This window comes from Penicillium canescens, assembly GCF_028828765.1.
Source record: "Penicillium canescens strain IBT 15451 chromosome Unknown utg000006l_segment0_segment0, whole genome shotgun sequence".
In the NCBI taxonomy this organism is placed as follows: domain Eukaryota; kingdom Fungi; phylum Ascomycota; class Eurotiomycetes; order Eurotiales; family Aspergillaceae; genus Penicillium; species Penicillium canescens.
The window spans coordinates 1507674-1535645 of NW_026703968.1; the positions used below are offsets into that span (position 1 = coordinate 1507674).

A 27972-nucleotide genomic window follows, 5' to 3' on the forward strand; every position below is an offset into this window, starting at 1 on the left:
AAAAAGGAAACATGGAAAAAAATGGAGCAAGGAGAAGCGAAAGCAAGAGAAGCGCACTAGACAGCACCGGCCGACAACATCTTGTTACGGAGGTAGTTCTTGTACTCTCCAATGGAGCCATCCCAGCGGCGGACGGTCTTGTGCTCACAGACCATGATGTCCTTGGCGATCTTGTCGAGGAGACGGAAATCGTGGGACACGACGACAACACCACCGCTGTAGGCGTTGATGGCATCGGCAAGGGAGTCGATGGTGGGGATGTCGAGACCGTTGGTAGGCTCGTCCAGCAGGATCATGTTGGGGGACTCAATTGCGAGCAGGGCGAAGACGATACGAGATTTCTGTCCCTCGGAGAGGGTACCCATGAGGGCAGTCTGGCCCTCACCGCTCAGACCGTAGCGGCCGAGCTGCTGGCGCCAGTACTGGTAGTCCTGGGACTTCTCGGGGAACTTATCACGGACGAACTCCAGAGAGGACTTGGTGAGGTCAAGCTGCTCGGCGGAGTGCTGGGAGTACATGCCGAGCTTCAAGTGGGTGTGACGGCTGACACGGCCACCGATGGGGCTGAGCTTGCCGGTCATCAGACGGAGTAGCGTGGACTTGCCAACACCGTTGGGGCCGACGAGGGCGGTACGGGAGTCCATGTCCACACCGAAGTCGAGGTGCTCGTAGAGGGTGTCCTCCCAATTACCGGAGTAAGAGAAGCTGACATCGTCGAAGGACAGAACTGGGGGAGGGAGCTTGTCGACATCGGCGAAGCGGAAGGTGAAGACACGGTCGGCAAGGACAGGCTGGATGAAACCATCGGCCTCCATCTTGTCGAGAATCTTCTGGCGGGACTTGGCCTGACGCACCAAGTTGGCGTAGGTACCAGCGGAAGCAATGAACTTCTTGATGTGCTGGATTTCTTCCTGCTGCTTGGCGTAGGCCTTCATCTGGTTGGTCTCCTGCTCACTACGGGTCTTGTGGTAAGAGTCGTAGTTACCACCGTAGTAGAGGAGCTTCTGACCACGCATGTCCAGCATGTTGGTGCAGACACCGTTGAGGAAATCCATGGAGTGGGAAACAAGGATCAGGGTACGGTCCCACTTCTTGAGGTACTCCTCAAGCCACACACGCCTCCAAGTCCAAATGGGCAGTGGGGTCATCGAGCAAGAGCAAAGAGGGCTTGACGAACAGGGCCTTGGCAAGGGCCACACGCATACGCCAACCACCGGACATATCCTTGGTCTTCTTGTTGATGGTGTGCTTGTTGAAACCGAGACCAGTCAGAATGAGAGAGGCACGGACGTGGAAAGTGGAAGGATCCATCTTGTCAATGTTCTATAGCAATGGGTCAGCCTGAGTTCAGTCCAAAAAAAAAAAAAAAAAAAAAAAGACGGTGAGAACATACGTCATAGAGATCCTCGAGGATGGGGCTGTCAGGACCCTCGGCCTCAAGAACATCCTCGGCCTTCTTCTCCATGGCCTCGAGTTGGCGCTCAGCCTCACGGACAACCCACTCAAGGGCACCGAGGTCACTGGGAGGAGCACCCTCGTTCAGAAGGTAGATATCGACGTGCTCAGGGACGGGGAACTCGCGAGCAGCGATGGACTTGAGCATGGTGGACTTTCCACAACCGTTCTCACCCAGAAGACCGTAACGACGACCGTAGGTTAGCTCGAGGGTGGAGTCGGTGACGAGGACCTTTCCGTGGAACACGAGGGAGGTGGAGGTAATCTTGACATCGCGAGAGGCGGGCAGAGACGACAGCACACCGGTGGTGACACGATCAGACAGACCGTGCTTGTCCATCTGGGCTGTGAGCTTGTCGACGGCCTTCTGGTCGGTGGTGGCAGGAGCGTCAGAGACAATGGGCTTGCCGTTGGCATCGAGCTGAGGCTCGTCCTTGCCGCCCTTCTTGGGCTTCTTCTCATCGGCACGCTTGGCCATACGGGCAGCCTTCGAGGCGGAAACCATGTTGGCGGTGTGACGAGGGTATAAGGTGGAAAAAGGGAAAGGAAGGGAAAGACGGGTGGGAGGAAGGAGAAAGGATGACACCAGTGGAAAGAGATTGAAGAGAAATGCAAAAAGGCTGAGTGGATCGCCTGGCGGGGCGGAGACAAATGGAGGGGCGCAAAGCAGTGGAGTGCCTGGTTTGCCCTTATCGATATAATTCTGCGACGACGTCAGTGGGAGAAATTCAGCACAGCAGGGGCAGTGCTCACGATAGGATATGTGAATGCGTTGAAGAATTTCAGTCCTTTCAGTCGAAGAGTTGAGAAATAAAAAAATCCTCAGTGGGCCGAGTACATAAGTCGACGCTGATTGGGAGAGACGTCACCGCAGTACGGCCTGAGGTGTCAATTTGCCACCTTCCCGATAACATCTACGGAGGACTCTGTTGCGCATTATTTTCATATGTAGATAGTGATATATTCTTGGCTTAAAGTCTCTCACTAATCTTCTCCAACACTTCTGTCTCTTCAGCAGAAAGCGTCACTCCATCTGGCACCGAAATATCCCCCCGCTCTACCACCAGCCTTCGAGGAACATCCGTCAGACTATCCTCGTAGTTACGTAGGAAACTCGGTGGTTTCTCATGTCGAATCTCCTCCAGGTCCTGTCTAGGCACAGCCAATGGATGCGAAGTCCACCAGTAAAGCGGATACCGACGCTGCACATTGTTGATCACCAAAGCCGCGGCCACCATGAGCGTGACGCCCAACAACATCACCGGGATCAAAAACCAGCCCAACCCAACCGTCTGAGGATTTGTTACTGCCAAAAGGGCTGTTGCACCCGCCGGCGGGTGTACAGTATTGGTGAGGACCATAGCCGCTGTGGTAATCCCACATGCAAGCGCACCCCCCAGTTCGGTATACGCCCCGGCATGGGGATTCAAGGCGAACAACTTCGAGATCCCAACCCCAATAATACATGCAAGAATCTGACTTACGATCGCATTGCGGGGCTGCGCGAAGGGCGACTCGATGGCGCAGAATTCAAGGACTGCAGCGGCACCCTATTCAAAGATTGATAGTCAGCCCAGGTGTCACTGATCTCGATCCGGATCCAGTCCATCCATCACTTACAAAACTGCCAATAATGGCCGGTGCACCACGGGCCTCAAACGAGGGCACTCGTTTCGAAACTGATGCCACCAACGCAACACCGCAAAATGCGCCGACCAGCGACCAGAAGGCGATCGGAATATTACCCACAGGCTTGGGAGATTCTTCCCGATGACCCAGCATACGAGCCACAGGCTTTGGGACGAGATGCCATCGCGGCGCTGGCACGAACGGGTTGATATACCGACCGATATCAAACTGCCAGGTCGACGGGTCAGACAAGGTCACTGATCCATGCGGAGAGGGCGTCATGGTAGGTATCCCAGCAGATCTCAGTGCTCTCTAAATGTCCTTTGTTCCTTTCGTAGTTTATGCCGGTGCAAATCTCAGGATATCATCGGGAGGCATCAGCCCGAGGGAGATATTTGGAGGATAGACACCCCATCAGTGATCGATACCTCATGTGTGCCGCTTAACACGCAATATCAGAGCTTCTCCGCGGACTCGGGGAATTATTCCCTTGACACTTCTGGGTGTTTCGCCGTCTTCCACTCATCGTTTTGCGTGTGGTAACAGAAATCCCTTTTCAGGACTAGTGGCTTGGCATGACGAGTGGTCCTGCTGAGTACTGCGTCACTGCACGGAGTATACAAGCCCTAATGTCTCTGTTCTTCGATATATCCATGCTATGAGTTGTTTACTGATAGTCGTGGTATTCTATTCCAGATTCAACATGCGAAATCTGACTGAACTGATTTAGAGAGTACGAGTCCTTTCGCATCCCCCTTATATATAAGGTATGGCTAAGTTAGATTGTAGTTTCATCATTAACGAAAATGTTGCTGGGAATATTCATTCTCTGGGCCATTCACCGGCCATCGTCTCTATAGGTAGCTCTATCGGGCTCCAGAAATGTCTTATGAAGTTATCCCATGGAGATAGCCACACAGACCAGTCATTAACACATGAGCCATGAGAGAATCCTATCAGTCGATGGCAACCATTTTCTTCATCTCCAGGACCAAAGTTTCTTTGGCTAAGTTCCGCTTTCCAGATGCTGTCCTCTTTTCCCCCGAACTTTTGTAAATCAATGCCAGCAGATTTTAGATCTGTTAACCATTTTCGAAGTGCTTCAGTTGGAGACGAGACCTGACATTTAGACACGTCGAGCCAGTCGAGATTTCCCTCTAAAAATGCAAGCAACAGAGTCTGTTGGTGGTTCAAAACCACATCAGCTTGAAGAAACTCCATAAAGAATTTATTCCACGATTTGTAAAGATAGTAATAGCCTTCCCTCATGTTGATGCCAAGAGATTGTCCGGAGGTCTGACTCTGATGGCGAACTCGTCTTTTCCATGGATGAGGCCTTTGCAGAGCAGCCTGACTTGCCACGACCTTTCTCACGACACAATGCACAAGGTCGTCTTCTTTGAATCGAAACGCCAGGGTCCTTCGAGTTGGAGATCTTCGGCCGTCAAAAGATTTGGTCCAAGCATCGTTTGGATCAATTCAGGCATATGATAGGCATCCCACACACCATATGCGGCCGTGGCAGCCACTGCAATTCTTGTCCCTTGGGTCATTTCGTAATACGAAGGACAGCAATGTTGCTATAGAAACTTGAACTCCTCGCTTGAACCACGAAATCGGGATAAGACTCCCCTAATCGTTTCTTCTAGCGTGTCTTCATAAGATGTCTCTTTCCTATAGCGAAGTAGAAGATGTAAACACGGTAACAATGGTTGGCCCTTGCCGAGTCCTAGGGCCCCACAGAATACCAGCATATTGAGAGGCGTTTCAAGATTGGGATGGTTGCCTACGATAGAGGAGTCAACTCCTTGATCGAGGAGAAATTTCAACATCTGCTCCTTCCTAGGCCCGAGCATAGCGTTCTTGAAAAAATCTATTTAGCAACTCTTGGCTATCATCGGTAGATGTAGACTACGGACTTCAATATACGTGTAGGAGCGTGTATCCGAAGCGACCGGTTGGGTCGAACGGAGAGGCCTATTTTATAGCAAATAGGTTTTATAAATCTTCAATTTTGCTAGCTATCAATGAGACTACCTTTGATGTTGATGGGATCACATTGTACGTTCGAAAAACCCATTGCCAGCCGTGATGAAGTCTCTCGCTGTATACTTCTAGGGCCTTTTTGAACTCAGCCAGGACGGTAAACTGAGACGCCACAAGTACTTAGATGTGTGTGTGGTGTGATATCCCGCCCTAAGACACCCTTTCTGTCGGGTCATTCAGTAATTCGGTTCGTTCATCCTTTAAATGGCCCTCTGTTGCTCGACGCGTTAGCGAAGACTAATTAATCATGATTACCTTGTACACCTAGGCAGGAACGCACCCTGCTGGTATACCTTTCGGCTTGAATGTTGCTGTGCTTTGCTTGTCTTGCACTAGTCTCTCGGCAATCAAATCAGGTTAGACCCGTAGAAGCGCTCTACTTGTATTATTAGGTAGGAGAATTGCAGTATATCAGATATTACAAACCTAGTATAGCACTGCTGAGACAGTGATAGCAACTGAATCGCGTTTCGCAGTCGGGCCATATGCCTTTCTAGTTTCCCTCTGTGCATCACCATTTTTGCGGCAGCATATGATTTTCGCAGGCGATGAGAGGAATTCATGTCACGCAAAAGCTCATTAGATAGCTCTTGCAAGTTCGCGGCGGCTTCGCTGCCAAATTCCAGACTTTGCACAGCGTGTCTATTGCCCTTTAGGGCGAATGCGAATGCGTCTTGCGATTGATCTTCCTGGATTTCGGCTAGAATGAGTCCAAACAATTCAAGATCCCGCATCAGGTATTTGAGGTCAGTGGGTGCATCACGAAACTGGCACCAGCAATCTTTGGTCGTGATTATAGACTCAGTGACTTGGGCGACAACAGTTGCGAACGTGATGGCGCCCGAAACCACACCAATAACTTCCGCCATCCCAAAAACGAAGCAAATTGACTAGATTCAAAGAACTGCATCTAGTAAATTCGGAAGCTGTTCGGAGTTTCGTGCCAAGGACGAATGTGTTGTTGAGCGCAACCCCTCCTGATGCAGAGCTAGCCCACCTGCCGGAAGATGCCAATCAATCACTATATATCTCGAGCCGCTCATTCCAATACTGTAGGCGTAGGGCAAGCTCCTATTTCTGAGGATATTAACAGCTCTGAAGTATACCCGGGCCATAATAAATTCAAAGCCTAATAATACTAGCGTAATATCCGCATAACTTTTCTTTGTCCGCATATTACTTCCTATATACATACACATTGTTGACCCTTGTGGTAACTTCAGCTTCTAAGTTTACTCCAATCACCCGGAAAAAGAAAGATCTCCGAGGTCTCCAAGATCTCCAAGTTGTTGCCTAAGTCTACCTAATCGCCCTACAAGGCTACAGCCCCCAACTCTCAGAGGCCCCGCAATGAAGCGTAAGTTAAGTTGAAAAATACGCCCAGGTGTAGCTTGTTGTCTCACGGTCACATGGTGCAAGCGGCCTGAGCATTTCCCTTCCCCAAGCTCGAATGAATTTTACATTGTGCCATGCCCCTGAAGAAAATCATTTACTTCGGATGACAAGCTATTCCACGATGGAGGTCAACGCATTACCGGACTTCCAAATGCTACCATACCCTGCCATCAACCCTCAAGACCAACTCGACAACCAAATCACCCTCAAAACAACATCCTCATGGACCTACTGTGGACCCCTCCTATCTCTAGACGCACATACTCTCCCAGGCTCTTTCAATACCTGGGCCGAAGCAACAATTAACGGCTCAATCTTACCATCCCTCTTCTCATTCCTAACATACGTCCATGAATTCCTATCAAAAAACAACCAAGCTCACTACTGGCTCACAATCCGAGCAAGTAAAGCAACACATGAATTCGACATTCCGCGCTGGCATACGGATGATCTATTCTTTGCTCCACCATCACCACCACCACCATCACCATCACCAACCACTACTACCACACCCTCAAAGCGAACACGCTTCTTCCAGCTGTCTAATATCCTCAAACCACAAATAAACCCCCAGAACCAACCTACAACATCAACATCAATACCAACACCCAAAACAGCAATCGAAATCCCAACCCCCCAAACTGGAAACTAACAACAACCCTCCTAGGCCCAGGAACCCTCTTCATTCCAATAGTCTCAACACCGCATGCCCGCACTGCCCAAAAATCAGCAAAACAAACCGCCCGTGCCAAGAACCCAGACCACATGTGCCTCTCAATCCGCTGTATCGGATGCGCCATGGCAGCGGAATCAGTACGAGCGACACTAGCAACTCAGTTGGCTCATGATGGTGCGATTGTGCAAGCGGCGCGGGGGCAGTGTGTGTTTTTCCGGGTTGGGGAGGAAGAGGGCGCTGTTCATTCTGAGCCTATGTCTCATTCAGATCGGGTTTTTGTTAATGTTGTTCCTGGCTCGGAACGAGATCTTGCGGGGCTTATGGGGAAGTGGGGAATGGAGTTTCCTAGGGCTTGGTGTGTTGGGTTGTCTTTTGATGATTTGTATTTGAGGGAAGGGTGTTTGAGGGATGTTTGACGGGGTTTGGTTTGGTATTTTATAGCGGTGGCTGTATATATTGGGGATTTTGCGTGGTTGTTCAGGTCGGGTTGCAAGTATATATCTTTGATACCTGGCGACGTTTATGGCCTGTGACTGTTGTGTATAGTCGGCCACATTGTCTGACACTTTAATTCCCTAGACTAGGGCTCATACATACTGACTAGGTGGGATATCCCAATCACAAAATAGATAATATAAATTCAGAAAATCAATTTATTTACTCTTTATCAGATCATAATCGTCGTTGCGTTTTACAAACCCCGAGCTTAAACATCGAGGGTACGGCCAGTACGGGAGCTCTCACGGGCCAGCTCAATCAAGCGAATGACCTCGCGAGCCTCAGCACCACTAGCAGGCAGGGCACCGTCACCACCAAGAGCACGAACAAGCTTGCGGTAGTACTCAGTGTAGGTAGGGGGCTCGACAGTGGGAACGACCTCTTTGACGGGCTTGCCACCCTGAATGGTGGTCAAAGTACCGTAGCGCTCGCTGGGCTCACGACCGTAGCCATTGTCGGCGGGCATGATGCCAGCCTTGAGCTGGTCTTCTTGGATATCAAGATGGAACTAAAGAGGCCGTTAATATATGAACAACTGATGCGCAATTGGGCAGTCTTACCTTCTTGAAGCTGCCGTTGTCACCGCGCACCCAGAAGCGCAGCTGTTCGTCTTCCGGGCTGACGACGGTCGCCTTGGCAGTGACCATAGTGCCATTGGCGTAGTGTAGAAGGACAGTAAAGGCGTCCTCGAAGCCGGAGGAGTTGACCTCACGGGCGGAGCCAATGAAGCCGGTCACCCGCTGGGGCAGACCGAATAGGCAGTAGGCCTGGTCTATCAGGTGGGCGCCGAGGTCGTAGATGGCAGAGCCACCGGGGATAACCTTGTTCTTCCACTTGTGGCTATCGGCGGCGGGCTCCTGGGGACGGTGGCGGTCGAAGTGGGATTCGAACTCAGAGATGCGGCCGAGGGAACCGTTCTTGATCAGCTTGGAGAGGGTAACGAAGTCGGCATCGAAGCGGCGGTCTATCGGTTGTATTGTTAGTCTAGGCTTTCTAGCAATTGGTTCGGTTTGGGCTGGTGGGACGTACTCTGGAACACGGCGAGCTGCTTGTTGTTCTTCTTTGCGATGGCGATGAGCTCATCGGCTTCCTGGGTGGTGGGGGTGAAGGGCTTCTCGCAGACGACTATGACGCGTATTGGGTTAGCTGGGTATACGCTTATCCAGGACTTCCAGACACGTACCGTGCTTGCCAGCCTCTAGCGCCAGCTTGGAGAGAGCAAAGTGGGAGTCGGGGGCGGTGGTAATGATCACGATGTCAATCGCAGGGTCCTGGACCATCTCCTCCGTGGTGCGGAAGGACTTCACACCGGGGTGGTCCTTCTCGGCATCATCGTCCGCCTTCGGGGTGCGCTGGACGACGGCATAGAGCTTCAGCTCCGGGACCTCGGCAACGAAGGGAATATGGAAGATCTTTGCACTGAAGCCGTAGCCGACAATGCCAACGTTGTAAGTCTTGCTGGCCATGATGAATGTGTGATTTAATTGAGGAAAGAGGGCTGAAGAGATGAACTTATATATCCCCGGAAATAAGTACGCGGGGAACGAGGGAAGGTCCTGGCGACGGCAACGTTTGGGTCTGGTGGGGTTCAAAGGTCGACTCGGGTTGCCGCCACTTCATATTTCTACACTCGGAAGACTCTACTATATTCATCTCGGACATCTAACCGCGGGCTACGGAGTACTGTGTCCCTGCTTGATAATCCATTGTATTCTCAAGGTGTGTCTTAACCTCTGGATATCCCACGTCTCGGCCGCAACCTCCACTTGTGCGTCATCCTATTCTGGCTAATCCTCCACTCCCACACATCTTGTGACCTCAATGGCGTCCTATGAATAGTTAGCAACAGAAAAAGAAGAAGAAGATTTTTCGCTCACCCCCAAACCCTCAGGCTGACACAACTCGCTCTGGTACACCAAGTTCGGATTCCCCACAAAGTCGAAAGTGGGCACATCGTCTTTACCCACAAATGACTGCACCGTGCTCTCGGGCATACCGGTGGTGTCATAACCCTTGGAAGGTCCAGCCTTTGCCTTCTCTCGCTTTTGTTTCACCGTACTGCGGACGAATTCCAGATATGGCGGGTTCCCCGGGTAAATGACATTGTCTGCGGCGAGCACTGAGCCGGGCACGATTGCTCCGAAATGCTCGCACAGTTTGACGTCGGTGGTGTATGCGGGCTTATAATGGTCGATGAAGAGGAGTTCCACTTTCTTGACGTCGCCCGAGGTAATCAGTTTGTGGAGTGATACGTCGCTGCGGCCGACGATGACGCGCACAAAGTCGCGTAATCCCGCCAGCTCGATAAGCATGTTGGCGATGGCTGCGAATTCCGGGTTCAATTCTAGACTTAGGTAGCGTTCGCCGCCGTTGCGACGGACTGCGTCGCCGAATAGGATTGCCGAGTAGCCTACGTAGCAGCCGAGTTCGATCATGGTCTTGGGCTTGACTTCGTCTATGAGCTTTGTGACGATTTCGCCCTTCTCAGGGCCGACGTTTATCAAGCGGTATTCCTTTTCGAACTCGTGGATCAGGTCGATCACCTTTTGCGGGTGGCCGCGGATCTCGTCCAGGTTTGGCTGGCCATAGATGAAGTGCAGGAGCTTCAACTCTCTGCCTGGTTCACGCTGGACTAGGGTTAGTTGAAATGACGATGAGAGGACAGACAACCTACGGAGAGCTCCCGGGGGTTGGGATGCGGCTGTTGGTCAGTTGCCATTTTGAGAGACTCGAAATTCTTTATGAGTATGAAATGGGATCAACCAGATACGCAGCTGAAAACTCGGTGAACGGTGAACGGTGAACGGTGAGGTCATACTTCAGGCGCCGAAAACTTATAGTCCGGCAGCTCGGGAATAAATACCTCAGAGAGAGCAAGTCCGAGCACACTCATCGCAGGCAGTCGCATTAAATGCATCAAATGGCGTCGTTCTTGATCCATATATGTTCATACGAAGACGTGATACTCATCATTTAGGAAGTCTTGTCCGAGATTGATAAAGTTGATAAAGATCGGAAACTTGATCCCAGAATGACAGCTCGGGGGTAGCAGCCTTAAGGGATCCGATACCATAAGCCTAGACCTCTCCCCCACTCTGGACAGTCCTCTTGAACCCTGAGTGCCGAGAGATCGAGGTTGTTTGCATAAGTGTCTTGTCACACCGAACTAGATCTGCACCTCAGCCAAGCGCCCCCTCACCAGCCTCCCTCACATTTCCAGCATTCCACAATGTCCTAACCTCAACCCAAACCTTTCGAGGTTCTTTGACCCTCTCCCCCACCCTGTCAACCCAGGGCCAAATGAACCGGGACGTAATCCCACCGCCAGTGGTGAAACAAAGGCTCAAAATGTTCATCAAATCTACCGCAGCCTCCGTTTCATCAGGGACCGTATCCCGAGTCTTCTGGCACCTCTTCCGCATCTGTCTCTCATTTTCACTATTATCCCTCGATAATACCATCCTCGCCGTCGCGAGTTGTCTAGCATATCTCCGATCGGTAGCCAGCTATCGCAGAACACGACGAAACGTTCGCTTCTACCCAAAGACAGTGCTAATCACAGGCGTGGGAGCCTCTCATGCTCTAGCACTTGCACGGGCATGGGCCGCAGAGGGCCATCGCGTGGTCGGAGCCGATGTTACCGACTTGGATCTCCCCGTCCGGTCTGGCGCAAGCATGTCCAAGGCCCTGCAGGCATTCTACCGCATTCCAAAGGACCATTACATTTCCAGACTACTTGACGTGATCCATCGCGAAAAAGTGGATGTGTGGATTCCGTGCTCGCCCAAGGCAACCTCCAGCGAAGACGCAACAGCGCGACAGGTTGTCGAGAGCCGTACCGGCTGCAAATGTATTACCTTTGACACCGAGCTGGCCGCTTGCTTCAGCCACCCGGATGCCTTTCGGCAGTTGGTGATTGAAAGAGGTCTTCCCGGGTTAGAGTATCATAAGGTTCTATCGCGCGACTCTGTGCATAAGATCTTGCATCGGTCGCCGTCGAAATCTTACCAGATGTTGCGCGCTAGCCCGTCTGCAAATGATAAGGCTATGCGTCTACCGAAACGTACGACTAGCAAGACTTACTCCAGTATCAGTGAGATTCAGATTTCCAAGGACCGGCCTTGGGTCTTGCAGCAACATTATAGGTTGGGAGAGCTTTTTGCCGATATCCTCGTTGTCCGTGGTCAAGTCCAAGCGATCAATGTCCGGTTGTCGGATGCGCATTCTTCGCCATGGGGTACCTCGCGCTTGGATGAGGCGTTGGCTGCTGCGATTCACCAGCTCATGCAGAACTTTGCGGCTAAAATCGGGACTCGCTTGACGGGGCATCTCTCTGTTAGGCTTATGGTGGATGAGGAGTTTGATGCTCATTCTGTTCGACATGCAGTGTACATTGCCGGCTGTATCCCCGGCGCGAAAGCGGTTGAGCATCTTTTGCAGGATATTTCCTGCCCCATTGCAGGATATCTATCTGTGTTTCCTTCTGATCCGATTGATGCTTCTTCGAAGACGACACCGACACTGTCATCATCGCGTACGACGTCGATAGCCAGTTTTTCTACAGCGGGCCGTTTTTCAGCTTTGCTCTTACAATTCTCCTTGTTGCGGCATGGAATCCAGATACTTGAATTGTCCAAGGCAGAATTTGTGCGGTTATTGTTCTGGAAAGATCCACTATTCTCATTTCAAGATCCTCTTCCTTGGTGGTGGCAGGTTCATGTCTACCAGCCACTGCGGGAGATTTGGGTATTAGTGAAACAGACTCGAGAGGTCGGCTTGTAAAAATGATGATTGATACATATGAGTATGTGAGCGGTGATGTGTGTGTATATGAGCAATGTGAGTATGAACGAATATTATGAACAGTTGAACTGCAAGTTTCTTCTATTTCCCAGCGAATTTCGAACCGTGTGGATCCAATGGAGGCTTTGCATATAATGCGCGATGATGTTATAGCAGGCATCACGATTATCCTTGCATATGTCTGTAATAAGTGCTGAAAGATATGCCAAGCCTGAGTTCCGAAAATAGATCCACGGGCTGTCGCCTGGGCGATGATCGTCGGGGATGGCATACGTAGACGGTGGAAACAAGACCCAAATTCACTTGAACACTCGAACATTCGAACTCTCAAGTCACCTTCGAATTACTCAATATCCAAACATCTCCATCTGCATCCCTCCAACTCCCACATACGAGCGTTGGGCAATACGAAGCTACCAACCAAAACAAAACAGAACATTTCCCCCGAGCCTCAACACAGCCTCCGCCCACATTCCGCTGTCACTTTTTTTTACCTTACTGACTGCAATCTGACCATCCCCTGTCAATGCAATACAACGACATCTCCATCCCTTGAACAACTACTTGTACATGGTTGAAACACCCCGCCCTTGCACAACATGAAGTTCCAAATGCCGCGCCCTTCAGGCGGAAGCCTAGGACGCACGAAGAACATCCTGCATTTCACACAAGCGTTCATCATCTTCATCGCCTGGGCGCTGACTATCGCTATCTGGACAAAAGGCGATGGTATTGACGGGCGCACGGGGTGGTACTGGGGTCTGGTGAGTTGCGCATACCCTGGAAATCAAGTCGCATCTTGCTGCAGCAGGCTCAGGTTCGTGTTGAGAAAAGAAGTTGCATTGCTAACATACCCTTTTCGCATGATTTATAGTGTTGGCTCAGTATCCCCGGTCTCGTCTACCTAGTCGCCGTACCAATGTGGCCGCGCGCCCGCCGCTTCGGAAACGTTTACGCCTTTGCCTGTGTCGATATTCTCTATACGATTCTCTGGGCTAGTGCTTGGATTTGTCTTGCGTCGTATGTTGCGCAGGGCAAGTCGAAGGGGTCTTCGGATAGCAGTGACAAGGACTCGAAGTCGAGCTCGGATTCGAAGTCTACGACGAAGAGGGCGACGAATAGCGATAGCAGTTCTAAGACTGGGTGTGATAACTGGGCTTATGGAAGTGCTGCTAAGTGCAAGCTTAGCGAGGCGACTACCATTATTGGTGTCTTTATCTTGTACGTGCATCTTGGATCTGGGACCTGATATCTGCCTAGCTCGATGCGAGCAGGACCGGTCAACCGCGAATCACGCTAACATCATGTCCCCACACAGTATCCTATTCGCCATCACCGCCTGGATGTCTTTCCGCAACGTGATGCACTTCCGCCGCACAGGCACACTCCCCGACGCAGTCTCAGACCCCACCTTCGCAGCCCAGACCAAGGCTGCCTTTTCCTCGAACCCGGCCCACGACTTCGAGGAAGACGAAGATGACTTCCGCTCAGGCCGTGGCGGTGGAATGGCCGCCTCTTCCCGCGGTGATCAGGACGAGGACTACGCCCTCCTCCAGCAAAGCGAGGTCGACGACCTAGGCAATGCACACGGCCGGTCCGCGATGCACGGCTCTTACGACCCCACTGCTCCCGCGCCTGGTGGTGTCCTCCATGATTATAACGGTAGCACAGGTTACGGCGGGGCTCATGGACAGCACTATACTGCCCCTGGTGATCAGTTTGCGCCGACTGAGTATGGGGGATCCTCTGTTGGGTATGGGGGATCTTCCGTTAGCGGGTATGGGCGTTGAAAAGAGGTTGGAATTGGAGACTTGTAGGATGTGGTCAGGCTTTGATTCCAGTGAAATACCCGGAGGATTTGATATGTCTGGCTTTGGGGTATTTTTTTGGTTATTTGCGTCTTGTCTTGGATATGACCCATGGAAGCGGTGTTTGGCGCATCATGCCCTTTTTTTTTTTCCTCGATGGGCTTAGGCCCTTAGGCCCTTGTTTCTTTTTACTCATGTTTCTCTGGTGCTGCTAGGCCTTGAGTTTACGATTGTATGTCCTGCTTTGGCTTGATTAAATTTGGAAAATATAGATGTATTGCATAGCAAACTTTCCTGTTGTAGTCGTAGTTTGTAGACACCCGGGTGTATGGAAATCAGTCAACTGCAAAAGAGGTATGAGATTCGCCGCCCGCTTCTATAGGCCAATTAGCATGCATATCAACACTCAAATATCCACGTGTGGGTTATCGAAGCGTGTAAACCCAAAGCAGGAAGCCCTAATGTAGAGTCGCCGGGCAGCTTGGGGAACACACTTCACAGTTCTGAATACGACTGGATGTCGTGGAGAGCCGCGGGAGGAATGACTCCAGTGCACTTCGGGTCAGTCATCTGGCCGGTGACAGACAGGCTCATTTACGTATGTGAAGTGGGCATTGTAGGGCACAGGGCACAAAAGAGTACCAAAGGGTATCGAAGTGCGATTAACAAGGAACTTACATTCGGGCTACACATCCTTGATATTGACTCCACTAAGGCTTAAAGCGTCTCGACATTGTGATGAACAGACTTTGGGCCAGCGTTGGTTTCTTTGCAGTGCTTGACCTTGAAGCGTAGTTTGATCGTTGCGTAGGGGGACTGTGGAAGAACCGAGCCTACGGCCGCGTCAGTACAAGAGAAAAATGGAGTGAAGAGTTCAGTGGTACCAGTGGTGACACAACGGGAAAGCCGAGCAAGACAGGCAATTAAGGCACCGGACGGCCCAACCAGCTGAATGCATGGCAGGCAAGCCGAGCAAGAAAAGGAAGGAAGTGAGGAAGGCAAGTAGTCAAAGCTGTTCTTCAACTGGGTGCCCATCTTCTACAAGTACTCCAAGGCTTTTTCTTCAACTACGGAAGCATTACGGGGCCAGTTAGCGGCTCCCAGATGGCGAGAAGACGACCGGTATTTCGAACTTCTTTGTTTACGGCAAGACGTTGACGGAAATAGCATCTCGGGGGCTTTTCTCACAGAGGACTTTTCTTCTGTACAGAACATAGAAATTCCGAGTTTCAGACAGTTTTAACTATGGAAATTGAAGTACGTTGTCATTTTTGCCCGGGATGTCAAACCGCAAAATCGTGGAGATAATAGTTAAGTGTCGCCGTGGCTGTGGAATAGAAATGCGTTTGCTAATGGGACCAGCAGCCTCAGATATTGCTCATTTCTAGGTCACGAAGTGTGTGTAGTCCCTGATTCGATCATATCGTTATTAAGCATACGGTCTAGTATTCGATTTTGTTGCGAAAGGCAGTTCATTTCACGGCTATGCGTCTAGTCTCTTCTAGCGTATAGGGGGACACCTTTATCCTTCATGCTCTGGGTACATATACATGTTTGCAGATACCGAAGTCGTGAATAGACTCTACGCAAATTCTTATTCAGAGATGATGCGATACCCTTAATACGACAAACAAGATAAACGGCACACTACTCCACATAGAATAAATATGAATTATATTAGTAACATCAATATGAATGGTTATGACCAATATCATGAAGATGCACGAACGCATCACTTCGCCATTTTGGGAGTGGGGTCATAACGCTAAGCCCGATTAGGGCAGCGGATCCGGCCTCCGCGAAGTATAAGATAACGTAGGGATATGAGGCAGCTCACTTAAATAGTCTGCCAGAGCCTAGGGGATATCTCAATATCATCTTCTACTTCTTACTTGGCTCGGGCTTTATCACCGAGATCAATATACCTCCCTCGTCCTTTCAAAGTTCAAACACCTCAACACAACATGGTACTCGACAGATTACAGCAACTGACCCATCAGGTCAGCGCCACGGCGCCTGCCCCTCACCCACTTGATCCTTTGTCTACATCGGAGATTGATGCCGCTGTTGATATAATCCGCAAGGAATATGGCTCCCTCAACTTCAATGCCGTCACATTGTACGAGCCCCGCAAAGCTCAAATGATGGCTTGGGTTGCGGATCCCGAGAAGGCTCCCCGTCCTACCCGGGCTGCCGACGTTGTCGCCATTGCACCTGGCGGCAATGTTTATGATGGCCTTGTTGATCTGGACCAGAAGAAGATCATTCAATGGCAGCATACGCCCAATGTCCAGCCTCTGATCACAATGGAGGATCTGCAGGAGGTTGAACACGTTGTACGCAAGGATCCCAAGGTGATTGAGCAGTGTGGAATCATTGGAATTCCTAAGGAGGATATGCACAAAGTGTACTGTGACCGTAAGTGTATCCTGCCTGTCAGTAAAGATCCACGCTAACCAATTGATACAGCCTGGACTATTGGGTATGATGAACGCTTCGGAACTGGTGTCCGACTGCAACAAGCTCTTATGTACTACCGTCCTCATCCAGATGACTCCCAGTATACCTACCCCTTGGACTTCTGTCCAATCTACAACGCGGAGACCAAACAGATCATTCACATCGATGTGCCACCGGTACGGAGGCCCCTCAGCAAGGCACCACCAAACAACTACCACCCAGCTGCTATCGAGAAGGAAGGCGGGTACCGAACTGACATCAAGCCAATCCACATCACTCAGCCCGACGGCGTGTCGTTCCAGGTTAAGGGACGGACAATTGAGTGGCAGAATTGGAGCATCCACGTCGGTTTCAACTACCGAGAAGGCATTGTCCTGAATAACATCACATTTAACGACAAGGGCAATGTCCGACCCGTCTTCTGGCGTCTGTCCTTGGCAGAGATGGTCGTACCATACGGCAACCCCGATCACCCCCACCAGCGTAAACACGCCTTCGACCTGGGTGAATACGGTGGCGGATACATGACCAACAGCCTTTCCCTCGGATGCGACTGCAAGGGCGCAATCCACTACATGGACGCGGCATTTGTTAACCGCGCCGGTGCTAGCACGATCATCAAGAACGCCATCTGCATCCACGAAGAAGACGCCGGCATTCTATACAAGCATACCGATTTCCGGGACGAGTCTATGATTGTCACCCGTGGCCGCAAGTTGATCATCTCGCACATCTTCACCGCGGCCAACTACGAGTACTGCGTGTACTGGATCTTCCACCAGGACGGCACCGTCCAGCTCGAGGTCAAGCTGACTGGTATCCTCAACACCTACGCCATAAACCCCGGTGAAGACACCCACGGCTGGGGAACTGAGGTCTACCCTGGCGTAAATGCTCATAATCACCAGCACTTATTCTGTCTCCGTGTCGACCCGAACATTGACGGACCAGACAACACCGTCTTCCAGGTAGATGCTGTTCGCGGAGAGGGTGAAGTAGGCAGCGCTGAGAACAAATACGGCAATGCCTTCTATGCCAAAAAGACAAAGTATAACACCCCGCGCGAGTCAATGTCCGATTATAACGGGTTCACCGGTCGTACCTGGGAAATGGCCAACACCAACAAACTCAATCCCCACAGCAAGAAGCCGGTGTGCTATAAATTGGTGAGCAGAGAGGTGCCTCCCTTGTTGCCCAAGGAGGGCGGACTTGTCTGGAAGCGAGCTGGTTTCGCGCGCCATGCGGTCCACGTTACTAAATGTGAGTATCCCTTCAAAGCTTCTAACTTTTTTATTCCTTTCTAACGCACTTATCCAGACGACGATGAACAAATCCACCCAGCTGGTCGCCACGTGCCCCAAACCTCCGGCGAACCGTCGGAAGGTCTGCCAGCTTGGATTGAAGCCGCCGGCCCTAACTGCTCTATCGATAACACGGATGTCGTTCTCTGGCATACTTTCGGTCTGACCCATTTCCCCTCCCCGGAGGACTACCCTATCATGCCTGCTGAGCCTATGACTCTGCTTCTTCGACCGCGTAACTTCTTCGACCGTAACCCTGTCCTCGATGTGCCGCCTAGCTTTGCTCGTACCCCTACACAAGTGGCTGCTGGCACGAGCTCATGTGGGTGCAAGAAGAGTGATGGGTCTAGCGTGTTGGTTTGAAACAGATTGATGGGATTATTGTTGCAGATTGATACTTATAGCGTGGCCTTCTTGTATATATGGTTTTGATTAAGTCTTTCCCAATAGAGAAACTGGCATGCATTGTTTTGTTTATGCTTTATGTGTGCACTGATGAGCCTTCATAGCTACGTGGTGGATACGTTTATCTAAAAACCAAAGCCATGGGCTTTTAACCATTGCTTGCGGGCTTAGACAACAACTAGTATGCAAACACCAACTGTCTTTGGGGACTAAACATTCCAACTTCACCAACAATGCAAGTCTCAAAGGAACATACAAAATCCCAAGGAAAGGTGATTGGATGTTTACATATAGAATATGAGGACCTGTGAAGTTGACGCCGAAAATGGCTCCCTTCTACAGCTAAATCTAAGCTCCCTCCCTCTTCGCCTAGCCCGGTCGAGTGCCTATAAGATGCTTCGTCTTCCCTCTCTTCCGGTGTCTTTATACCCTCCTATTCCCGCTCATTATCCCCGTTACGCACGTCCTAAGTTAACCTTGGCGTTTCCTACACTAAAATATTTATATCCTAGCCTTAGTATTTAACCATCCCTATAGCAACTGCGCCCGTACGTCTGGCTTAAGTTAATAAGAATTAATACTAGACCGATCCTATTCTTTACGAGGAGAGATAGCTCCCTCTAATCTTAAGCTAAAGACCTTAGGTGTCGCCGTAGACTTCTCCAAAACCTAATTTGGGTCTCAAGTCTGGACCTAAAACCAAACCTATATGTGGTAGAAGTGCGTTCTTTGTAACTACGGGATCCTGTGTCTACTTTTACGGATTTATATTAGTCTAGAAGTGAGTGGAGGAAGAAAAGAGCACATATACATAAAAGTCATGTGGTTTTGGTATGGATATCCCAAAGTCGATCAACAAGCCAACGTATCGGAAATTGCAGCGGGGAGATACTCGCTGGTAAGTAGAGATACCAGTCATCTTCCTCCGTCACACTCAATGTCCTCGTCAATTGAGTACACTCGTGGCACTCTGGATAGAACCCACTGTCCTCCCAGTCAATGATCCCAGTGACAATCCAGACATTGTCTTGATTCAGCTTCACTAAGATATTATCTTTTCTGACGTCACCGTGAGTGAAGACTGAACCTTGAATGGAATCTGTGAGGAAAGAGCGAAGGAAAGTGGCGTATGTAGTGCTGCCGTGATGGGGGGCGGAGTATCTGAAATCCTCAAATCCAGCAGCCGTGCTGATGATTGTATTAGGCTGCTGTCCCTTTACTCCTTCGCCACCGAGCCCCCCAAGATAGTGACCATCCCCCCGACGAACATTTCTCAACCTGCTAAAGATGTCATCTAGCTGATACTGCACGGAAATCTTCTGTTCGTGTGAAAGACACGGCCATGCCTCACTCAACGTCATGGACGGGATATAGGACATGAAAAGCATGCAAAAAGACCCGAACTTGATCAAGCCATGAGGTCTAGGAGCAGGAATTTCAGGAACCTGTTCTGCAAGGTATTGCAAAGCCGTATACTCCGTGTAGTCGCCGTTCGTCGTGATGACTTTTGCAATGATATCATCATTGCATTGAACGACGATGCCCCGTATCGGATTTTCCCATAATTTTTTGGAATCCCAAAGCATTCGTCGTATTGCTGAGAGGAATGAATGCTCCGTACCCATATATCCATCAGAAAAATTCGAGAATGGTGTCAGCATGGTAGTCACATCATTCGAAAGTGGGAAGACGATTTCAGCTTTCTCCACACCATCGAGACGTGTCCGAAAATCTGGAGGCTTCGGTTGTTCCATCCTACCAGACCCTGTCATTTTTGCACTGGTTTGGCTTGCGAACCGCCGGCGACGAGAATAGTTTGGAGGAAAAACTGAAAGCAAGTCCACCTCAGGGTCATCTCTAAGGGCGTCCTGGAGCTCATTAACGGTTTTTTGATTGAGCTTAGCTGTATCTGTTTCTAGATGTTGTGATTGTGCGCCCACATGTTTTTGAACATAAGAATCAGGAATGAGAGCCTTCAAATTGACTGTCGGATTTATTTCAAGTGCCCTTTCAAATTCTCTCATGAGGTCTCGATTGCGCTGTAAAGCGGAAGTATCAGGTAACATGGCTGTCTCCATAACCATGATGATTACTTTGTGTTGCAACTTGATGGCAAAGCGAGGATGGGAAAGACAGATGTCTATGATGATTTGAAATATTCGGGTCAGGCCGAGACTGTTTGTTTACCCAAACCGAGCCTAAAAGCTAGCTTTCTGATTGGCCTGGATCCACTTACTAAGGGCGGAGAACAACAACGTTGAAAGATACATGCAAGCTAGCCTTGAGTGTCTGGGAGCATGGAACCTGATGACCTTAAGGTCTGAGGATCTACTGTTCCTGACTTGGCTATATGACTGATATGACCAAGTCACCAATAATTATGTAGCGAGAACCATGCGCAATGTTTGAACACGATTGCCAATTCTTTGGCCGGAGAGAGAACCAGTAGTAGTACATTAAAAAAAAAAAAAAAAAAAAAAAAAATTATTTAATTGCCCCTAAACGCCAATAAACATTCAGACAGAGAGGGAATCATATAGCCCGAGTCAAACAAACTGGATAAGGAAAAAAAATGAAGTAGGAGTAGGAAGCTGAACTGCGTCGTCAGCATGCTTAAAAAGCCACAGAAGAAGAAGATGAAAGCATGGGTAACCCTCTAAGCAGAAGCACCCCGCAGCAAAGCCTTCTCAACATCCTCAAGCAACCCAATCAACTCCTTTCCACCCTCCGAATCCCTACCCTCAATCTCAAGCCCCTTGGCCAAGAACTTCTTAGACTCCTCATACCGCGCCATCTCCGCCAAGCACTTAGCAATCCGCCACCAAGCCTTGACATTAGCAACAGGCTTGGAATCCACACTGCACTTGCCGTCAACAAGACCCTCAGGCCAAGCCTGCTTGGCCATATGTGCCTGCGCACGGTTCGCATAAAGCGCAGACAACTCCTCGCGCGCAAGGGTGACAGGTTCCCAGCCCGGCCGGGCGATGCCCATCTCAATGGCGTACGTGTACAGTCGAATGGCCTCGTCGTAGTTTGATTTGCGGTATGCGGCGTTGGCGGTATCGCGGAGTTTGTTGATTTGCGCGCCGCGCTTGGGGTTGATTGGGAGGGGAGCTGGGGGGATGTTGGGTGGGTCGAGAGTTTGGAGAGAGCGGTGGAGTTGGTTTAGTTCTTCCAGTTCGGCGGTGATGGCGGCTTTTTGGGCGGGTGTTTGGGCGGATGTGGCGATGAGGGAGAGGGCTTTGGAGGCTGGGTCCATGTGCAGTGGATATTCATTGAAGATGTCAATTTCACTGGCCATGTTGAAGGTTGGATGACCCGTTCAGGTCTTGAGTTGGATTTGGTGAGCGGGTTTAATTCTGGGGTTTGTTAGTATATGCGCTGCTATGACTTCAAATGTGCTCCGAGAGGGCCAGGATGTAGTAGTTGTTGGGGATAGGGTATGCGGTGTCGTACTTTGTACTGTTTGATATGGGTGATCAAACCAATCAACAGAGCAATGTTCCCTTTAAACTCGAGACTCGTGGTTGTGATTGTCTCACAGGGTGACAAGAAGGCAAGCTGTCCATAAACCCTCTGATATCAAAGGCGGTGGCAGAAATCCAGGTACATACTGTACAGTAGTACAGTACCAGCCCTAGCTCTCGACAGCCATTGACCCAGGTCAGCGCTACGGCGTCTACTCCCCTTCCTATTGGTCCTTTCTATATGTATATGTCCTATTGGTATATAATGTGTGTATCGTTTGAAACAAGGAATTTACATAGGGCCTAGTTGCAAGGTGGTATTCGCAATGAAGCTAAAAATTAACATAAAAGGCCAGAAGAAGAAGAACGGCCCACGGTTCTCTAACAATACCGCTTAATAGAAGATAACTCAATGTGCACGAGATAAGAAGCTTCACTGTATTATCAGAATTCGCGAACCACCACTGCGCGTTTGCTACCAACTGTGGCCAGGGTTGCGAGAGAGCTGCCTCAATAAGACTTGACTGCTGTAGAGTACAGATAGAGAGAGAGTGTGTGGAAAAGCTGAAAGAACGACAGAAGAAATGAGGGGGAAGGAAATATATGTGAAGCAATCTAGGTGGGAGACAGGCCCGAAGACTATATTTCTGTGTGGCCTGAGACCATGATTCTCGTGGGCTAGGGGCCGTATGTTTCGTAACAGGATATTTAATCACGAGATTTATATCTAAAGATGAGTGAAATACTATAAGTTATACGGGTTCAACTTGAACTATACTTCCGATTAGATACAGCTTGGCTATTTTCCTGGGCGGTCACCAGGGCGGTGAAAATCTGAACGCTTATCTGCCGTGGGGGTGTGGATTTCTAAGCGGGGAGTTGCAAAAAAAGATCGAGCGCATTTCATCTTGCCTCAACAAGACTCATATTTCTTGTTTTCATTCTTTGAAGCAAGTCCTAATTTAGATGAGACCATCTGCTCAGCTTCAACCACTTTCATCTACATCGAAATAAGAACACCATCTTAATTGTCATCCAAAAATGTCGTCGAACGAGCACCGGGAGACTGAGGATGACGCCTACATGCAGGCAGACGACGCCGAGGAGGTCTTCGACCATGATGAAGACCATGACATGGACCTTGAAGGAGAGGATGAGGCCGACCAGAACATGACCATTGAAGATGAGATCCATTTCCAGAACGACTCTTCGGCACACTTCGACTCGCACTCAGACTCTGTATTTTGTGTTGCGCAGCACCCCATTCACAACAACATCGTTATTACCGGTGCGGGTGACGACACCGCCTATATCTTTGACTCGACACCCCAAGAGCGACCCGTGTTGCCCTCGAGCTATGAAACCACTCCCCAGCCCAGAGAGCGTGAGGCTCTGCAACCTATCGCCAAGCTGGATGGACACAGTGACACCGTCAATGCCGTTGCTTTCACTGAGCCCGCCGGCGAATACGTCGTGACCGCTGGTATGGACGGCAAGCTCCGAGCTTGGAGGGATACCACTCCCCAGAAGAACGGATATGCGTGGGAGTTCTTTGGTGAGGCTCAGGAGGTCGAGGAGATTAACTGGATGGCGGTGTGCCCTCACAAGCAGGGCGACGATGGCAAGCAAAATGTCATTGCCATCGGCGCCAATGATGGTAGCGCTTGGGTCTTCCGTATTGATCACACCGACCCCGCCCAGCCCATCTCTATCATTCAGACCTTCTTCTCGCACACCGCATCCTGCACCGCCGGTGCGTGGACACCGGATGGAAACCTGTTGGCTACAGTCTCCGAGGACGGAAGCTTCTATGTATACGATGTCTTTGGAGCCGCTGCCGCTGCCGGTATCTCTTACTCCCCAGGTACTAACGCTGTCCTTGGTTTGACTGCGGAGGACCAGCGTTTCGCCGTCGAAGGTGGTCTATATGCCATCGCAATCTCCCCCAGTGGTGGCATTGCCGCGGTGGGTGGTGGCGAGGGTCACATCCGAGTCGTTGGTCTTCCTCGCATTGCAGCCGCCGCACCAGCGGCAAAGGGCAAGGGACCTCTCCCGCAAGCAGCGGGTGCTACCGCTGCAGGAACCATCATGGCTGCGCTGCAGGCTCAAACAGATGGCATCGAGTCCCTCTCTTTCTCTCAGCCTCCATTCACCCTTCTTGCTTCTGGATCCGTTGATGGTTCCATTGCGCTTTACGATGCGGCCCACAGGTTCGCCGTCCGCCGCCATATCAAGGAGGCCCACGATGGCGCTGCCGTTGTCAAGGCCGAGTTCCTGCCTAGTCGCTCGCCTCTGGCAGCTTCTGTCCCAGGACCTCTTGCTTCCACCCCTGCAGCGAACCAGAACCGGTCTTGGATGCTCACCTCCGTCGGATTGGACGGCGTCGTTCGACGATGGGACGCACGCGGTGGTACCGCCGCTGCTGGTCAGGGTCTGATGCAGGAGTGGAAGGGTCACATGGGTGTCACCGAGAACGAGGATGGCGAGCAAGCTGGTGGCATCATGGGCTTCGTACAGGGCCTTGATGGAAAACGTATCGTTACCGCAGGTGACGATGGCATCTCGCTGGTTTTCGAGGAATAATCTGCTTCAAAAAGTAAATAGATTTGGATGTTCCCAAAATTGCATAGTGGGGGCTCATGTCGATAATGATATTACGTGTTTATAGAAGGGATCAAAGCGGTATCAGCTTTGTGACTCTCAAAATATTCCTGGCGCACTTAGTGATCGAACAGCAAAAAAAATATATCGTTGTAGTAGTGGAACAAAAGCTATGTACATTCGACAAATCAACAGACCCAAAGCGCCATCTGGAAGCTAAACTTCTCATGAGGCATGAAAAGCTGCATCTCCGCCCTGACACGACGAACGCTCCTGGGTTCAACAAAGCCGTAGGTTCTTTCATCCGAACCCGATAGTGGATCTCGCGGAGGCGAGTCGACTCTTTCTCGTCGTCTGGGGTATACGTCCTCCACTCGATGATCCGTCGGCCGGCGGTTTTCTCAATTGATCTCCAAGAACAACAGTTTAGTGGTGGGCCTCGCCATGGTGGGCATCACCGTGGTGGTGGTCATCCTTCATGAAGAAGTGCTCGTATGCGCAGTAGGCAGTGAAAGCGACAGTCGCGATACCGAAGCCGGGGAAGAGACCCTTGAAGCGGTTGAAGCGGCTGAAGGGGCCAGTGTAGCGCCAGGTCTCACTGTAAAAGGTCAGCATTGATACAATTGGCATGGTCTCTTGTGTGTTTAACATACTTGCGAGCCCATGGGTCCCGCTTGGCCCAAACCGAAGATGGGGAAGCCGCGGCCTTGAACTGGCCGATGTCGAAACCGGTGGGGTTGCGGGCGGGCATTTTGGGAGCTGTCAGAGAAATGTGACACAAAGTGTGAGGAAAAGAACAAAAGTAGAGATAGAAAGTGCTTGGGGTTTGTCCCGTAATCCGCGATCGACCACAAGTAACGCTGTGAGGAGCCGGATGTGAGGAAAAGAGGTGTGCTTGGCAGAAAGCATCCACGCTAACCGCTTACGGACTACCCATAGCTTTCCCGCCTTCGAGGGACGAAACTGTCACTTCTTCCATGCGCAACCTCGAATCACACAATGCCACCTCCCGTCGGCAGATACGGGCCATCTGGCCTAGCTACTCCTTACACCCTACAGCAAGCTCACCTTCAATCTCAGCACCCCGCACACGCATCAGCCAATAGCCTACCACCCCCTTCGCTTGGGCATCCAGGCTTCGCGGGCAACCCCAACACCAACATCAACCCTTTTACTCTCTCTGGCGCCAGTATTGCGAATGGCATGGCTGTGGGTGGCTTTCCAGGGGCTGGTGCGAGTGATGGTGGGGGCACCGGTCTTGCTAGCCATGCAGCACAGATGGGTTTCGCGCGCGGTGCGCAAATGCAACAGCAGCAATTACATCACGGTCATGACGGTCGGTTAGCACTCGAGAACAAGGCTGGTGCAGCGAAGTCACGGATAAGAGATGTCTGGAAGCACAACTTGGCCCATGAGATGGCAGTGTTGAGACAGTTGGTTGACAAGTACCCATACATCAGCATGGTAAGGACTTGATTCATGGGAACAGTCGAGCGAAGCTCGCTCCGACGTTGGACTGCGACTTACCGTTTTTAATTTCAGGATACCGAGTTCCCCGGAATTGTTGCACGGCCGATCGGTTCGTTCTCGAATAAAGCAGACTACCATTACCAGACTCTCCGATGCAACGTCGATCTTCTGAAGATGATTCAGCTCGGAATTACCCTGTTCAATGATGAGGGAGAGGTACCGCCAGCCTCCGGCATCGATGCCAATGGACAACCCTACGGCAATGCAATGATGCCCGCACCTTGCACATGGCAGTTCAATTTCCGGTTCTCGCTAGAAGGAGACATGTACGCTCAAGAATCAACAGCAATGCTCGCAAAGTCCGGAATCGATTTCGCCATGCACGAGAAGAACGGAATTGATCCTTTTGAATTCGGTGCTCTGCTGATCAGCTCTGGGCTGGTGCTTCTGGATGATGTTCACTGGGTTTCTTTCCACTCTGGATACGACTTTGGCTATTTGATGAAGATCATGCTCTGCTCTCAGCTCCCCGAGAATGAGGAGGAATTCCACAAGCTGCTCACCATCTTCTTCCCCTCTCTATACGACATCAAGTACCTCATGAAGCACGCCGGACGCAACCAAGCAGTCAACGGCTCTCCTCTCACACCCGCTGCGGCACAGATCCTCACCAACCTCGGACAGAAATCTGGCCTGCAAGACATTGCCGATGAACTCGGTGTTAAGCGCGTTGGAATCGCTCACCAGGCTGGGTCCGACTCCCTCGTGACGGGCGAGATTTACTGGAAGACTCGCCAACTCATTTTCGGCGGCGCGATCGATGACAGCAAATACTCCGGCCAGATCTGGGGTCTCAACGGGCAGATGCCCGCAATGGCCTACAATATGGCCCAGCAAACCCCGAACTTGAACGGAGCCACCATCTATTCCGGCGGCACTCCCAGCACTCCCAACACAGGGTCTCACGGAACCGGCGCCCACACCCCTCAACATCACGGAGCTGGCTACAACACGACCCCCGGAGCTTTCCAGATGGGTCGGGCATAAGCCTGGAGAACCTTTGGGTTGATACGATATGATGCATGTACATACGCACGATATTTCTCGTGCTGTTTTCCTTCGATCTTCGGCATTGTCTTCGCGCCTGTTGCTTGCATGGGCTCGGTGCCTGTGCCAGGTTCTGGGGCTGGACGACGGTGTTGGGCAGGAAGGTGCCTGGCGTTTGATTTGGCTGGTATTTTGAATGGTATTTGACTCCATTTTCGAGGCGTTGACAGGCTCTATCATGGCCTCGTGCCTTTTGTTATTGTCATCTAGGTCGCGTTCTCTTTGCTTTCTGGGGGTAGATCGGACCTGTGTCTTGTGTATAGGAAATCTGATTCTCTTGGCTACATCTAACTTAGCCTGGATAGTAAAGAAGTCCTCAAGGATATTTTAAGAAGCATTGCTAAAGACACTGTAACTGTATATTGCCTTGGCGTCATCTATCGGCGTTCGCTGTTTCCAGAGAACATCCATCTCGGTGCAGCAGCAGTTTGCCATTGAGACCACGTCCCTGCACAGTGAGGACATACCACCGAGATATTATCTTCCTCGCCCAATGACAAACAACATGAGTAATAGCATATGGAGCTGCACGCACGCATCCCATTGCTACTTTAGTAGAGCCATACGCTAAGCTTGATCGGGGCAATGGATCCGGCTGTTAGATATCAAAGCTTGTCGCCTTAACTATCACAATAAAGCTTTATCTAATACTCTGTTAAAGCTCATGTAGACTTTTGAGATATCTTGCGGCATTGATCGACCCAGCGCTGTATGCTCCAACCCCATTCAACCCATTTTCCCGTGCAGACGCCCTTCAAGTTGATCCTGGTGCGTTTGACCATGAGTTGCGCAACGAGGAAGGCGTCTTGGACGACAAAGATGAGGATTCGAGCTTTACCAAATACTTCATT

The 27972-nt window shown here is 50.7% G+C and overlaps 15 protein-coding genes across 15 annotated transcripts; 6 read left to right on the forward strand and 9 right to left on the reverse strand.

Moving 5' to 3' along the window:
• Positions 1-56: 56 nt before the first annotated feature.
• N7446_009529 (ATP-binding cassette family ATPase ARB1) lies at positions 57-1960 on the reverse strand (the record flags this gene model as incomplete). Its single annotated transcript, XM_058518274.1, has 3 exons — positions 57-1119; positions 1178-1323; positions 1394-1960. 3 exons carry the CDS (start codon positions 1958-1960, stop codon positions 57-59), a joined length of 1776 nt encoding a protein of 591 aa, XP_058369062.1.
• A 466-nt stretch (positions 1961-2426) lies between these two features.
• N7446_009530 (HPP family protein) lies at positions 2427-3366 on the reverse strand (the record flags this gene model as incomplete). Its single annotated transcript, XM_058518275.1, has 2 exons — positions 2427-3005; positions 3076-3366. The coding sequence occupies 2 exons, from the start codon at positions 3364-3366 to the stop codon at positions 2427-2429; spliced, it is 870 nt and encodes a 289-aa protein (XP_058369063.1).
• A 1088-nt stretch (positions 3367-4454) lies between these two features.
• N7446_009531 (uncharacterized protein) lies at positions 4455-4637 on the reverse strand (the record flags this gene model as incomplete). The annotated part of the gene is made up of 1 exon (XM_058518276.1): positions 4455-4637. One exon carries the CDS (start codon positions 4635-4637, stop codon positions 4455-4457), a length of 183 nt encoding a protein of 60 aa, XP_058369064.1.
• An 850-nt stretch (positions 4638-5487) lies between these two features.
• On the reverse strand, positions 5488-5999 carry N7446_009532 (uncharacterized protein; the record flags this gene model as incomplete). Its single annotated transcript, XM_058518277.1, has 2 exons — positions 5488-5506; positions 5557-5999. 2 exons carry the CDS (start codon positions 5997-5999, stop codon positions 5488-5490), a joined length of 462 nt encoding a protein of 153 aa, XP_058369065.1.
• A 647-nt stretch (positions 6000-6646) lies between these two features.
• N7446_009533 (uncharacterized protein) lies at positions 6647-7617 on the forward strand (the record flags this gene model as incomplete). Its single annotated transcript, XM_058518278.1, has 2 exons — positions 6647-7065; positions 7143-7617. The coding sequence occupies 2 exons, from the start codon at positions 6647-6649 to the stop codon at positions 7615-7617; spliced, it is 894 nt and encodes a 297-aa protein (XP_058369066.1).
• Positions 7618-7907: 290 nt separating this feature from the next.
• Positions 7908-9165, reverse strand: N7446_009534 (putative NAD binding Rossmann fold oxidoreductase; the record flags this gene model as incomplete). The annotated part of the gene is made up of 4 exons (XM_058518279.1): positions 7908-8207; positions 8260-8663; positions 8729-8824; positions 8883-9165. The coding sequence occupies 4 exons, from the start codon at positions 9163-9165 to the stop codon at positions 7908-7910; spliced, it is 1083 nt and encodes a 360-aa protein (XP_058369067.1).
• A 321-nt stretch (positions 9166-9486) lies between these two features.
• Positions 9487-10418, reverse strand: N7446_009535 (O-methyltransferase; the record flags this gene model as incomplete). The annotated part of the gene is made up of 3 exons (XM_058518280.1): positions 9487-9528; positions 9577-10326; positions 10374-10418. The coding sequence occupies 3 exons, from the start codon at positions 10416-10418 to the stop codon at positions 9487-9489; spliced, it is 837 nt and encodes a 278-aa protein (XP_058369068.1).
• Positions 10419-10999: 581 nt separating this feature from the next.
• On the forward strand, positions 11000-12481 carry N7446_009536 (uncharacterized protein; the record flags this gene model as incomplete). The annotated part of the gene is made up of 1 exon (XM_058518281.1): positions 11000-12481. One exon carries the CDS (start codon positions 11000-11002, stop codon positions 12479-12481), a length of 1482 nt encoding a protein of 493 aa, XP_058369069.1.
• A 620-nt stretch (positions 12482-13101) lies between these two features.
• Positions 13102-14292, forward strand: N7446_009537 (uncharacterized protein; the record flags this gene model as incomplete). Its single annotated transcript, XM_058518282.1, has 3 exons — positions 13102-13266; positions 13377-13723; positions 13821-14292. 3 exons carry the CDS (start codon positions 13102-13104, stop codon positions 14290-14292), a joined length of 984 nt encoding a protein of 327 aa, XP_058369070.1.
• A 1982-nt stretch (positions 14293-16274) lies between these two features.
• N7446_009538 (peroxisomal copper amine oxidase) lies at positions 16275-18434 on the forward strand (the record flags this gene model as incomplete). Its single annotated transcript, XM_058518283.1, has 3 exons — positions 16275-16728; positions 16780-18030; positions 18088-18434. The coding sequence occupies 3 exons, from the start codon at positions 16275-16277 to the stop codon at positions 18432-18434; spliced, it is 2052 nt and encodes a 683-aa protein (XP_058369071.1).
• Positions 18435-19294: 860 nt separating this feature from the next.
• Positions 19295-20248, reverse strand: N7446_009539 (uncharacterized protein; the record flags this gene model as incomplete). Its single annotated transcript, XM_058518284.1, has 1 exon — positions 19295-20248. The coding sequence occupies one exon, from the start codon at positions 20246-20248 to the stop codon at positions 19295-19297; it is 954 nt and encodes a 317-aa protein (XP_058369072.1).
• Positions 20249-21132: 884 nt separating this feature from the next.
• Positions 21133-21777, reverse strand: N7446_009540 (uncharacterized protein; the record flags this gene model as incomplete). The annotated part of the gene is made up of 1 exon (XM_058518285.1): positions 21133-21777. The coding sequence occupies one exon, from the start codon at positions 21775-21777 to the stop codon at positions 21133-21135; it is 645 nt and encodes a 214-aa protein (XP_058369073.1).
• Positions 21778-22984: 1207 nt separating this feature from the next.
• N7446_009541 (WD40 repeat domain-containing protein) lies at positions 22985-24526 on the forward strand (the record flags this gene model as incomplete). The annotated part of the gene is made up of 1 exon (XM_058518286.1): positions 22985-24526. The coding sequence occupies one exon, from the start codon at positions 22985-22987 to the stop codon at positions 24524-24526; it is 1542 nt and encodes a 513-aa protein (XP_058369074.1).
• Positions 24527-24970: 444 nt separating this feature from the next.
• N7446_009542 (NADH dehydrogenase [ubiquinone] 1 beta subcomplex subunit 3) lies at positions 24971-25295 on the reverse strand (the record flags this gene model as incomplete). Its single annotated transcript, XM_058518287.1, has 2 exons — positions 24971-25142; positions 25198-25295. 2 exons carry the CDS (start codon positions 25293-25295, stop codon positions 24971-24973), a joined length of 270 nt encoding a protein of 89 aa, XP_058369075.1.
• A 230-nt stretch (positions 25296-25525) lies between these two features.
• N7446_009543 (CCR4-NOT core DEDD family RNase subunit POP2) lies at positions 25526-27431 on the forward strand. Its single transcript, XM_058518288.1, has 2 exons — positions 25526-26008; positions 26087-27431. Exons 1-2 carry the CDS (start codon positions 25544-25546, stop codon positions 27059-27061), a joined length of 1440 nt encoding a protein of 479 aa, XP_058369076.1. The 5' UTR covers positions 25526-25543; the 3' UTR covers positions 27062-27431.
• The last annotated feature ends 541 nt before the right edge of the window (positions 27432-27972 follow it).

Coding starts and splice junctions, on each gene's coding strand:
- N7446_009543 (XM_058518288.1), top strand. CDS start 25,544: ATGCCACCTCCCGTCGGCAGATACGGGCCATCTGGCCTAGCTACTCCT. Junction 26,009..26,086: donor AGTACCCATACATCAGCATG/GTAAGGACTTGA, acceptor TTTTAATTTCAG/GATACCGAGTTCCCCGGAAT.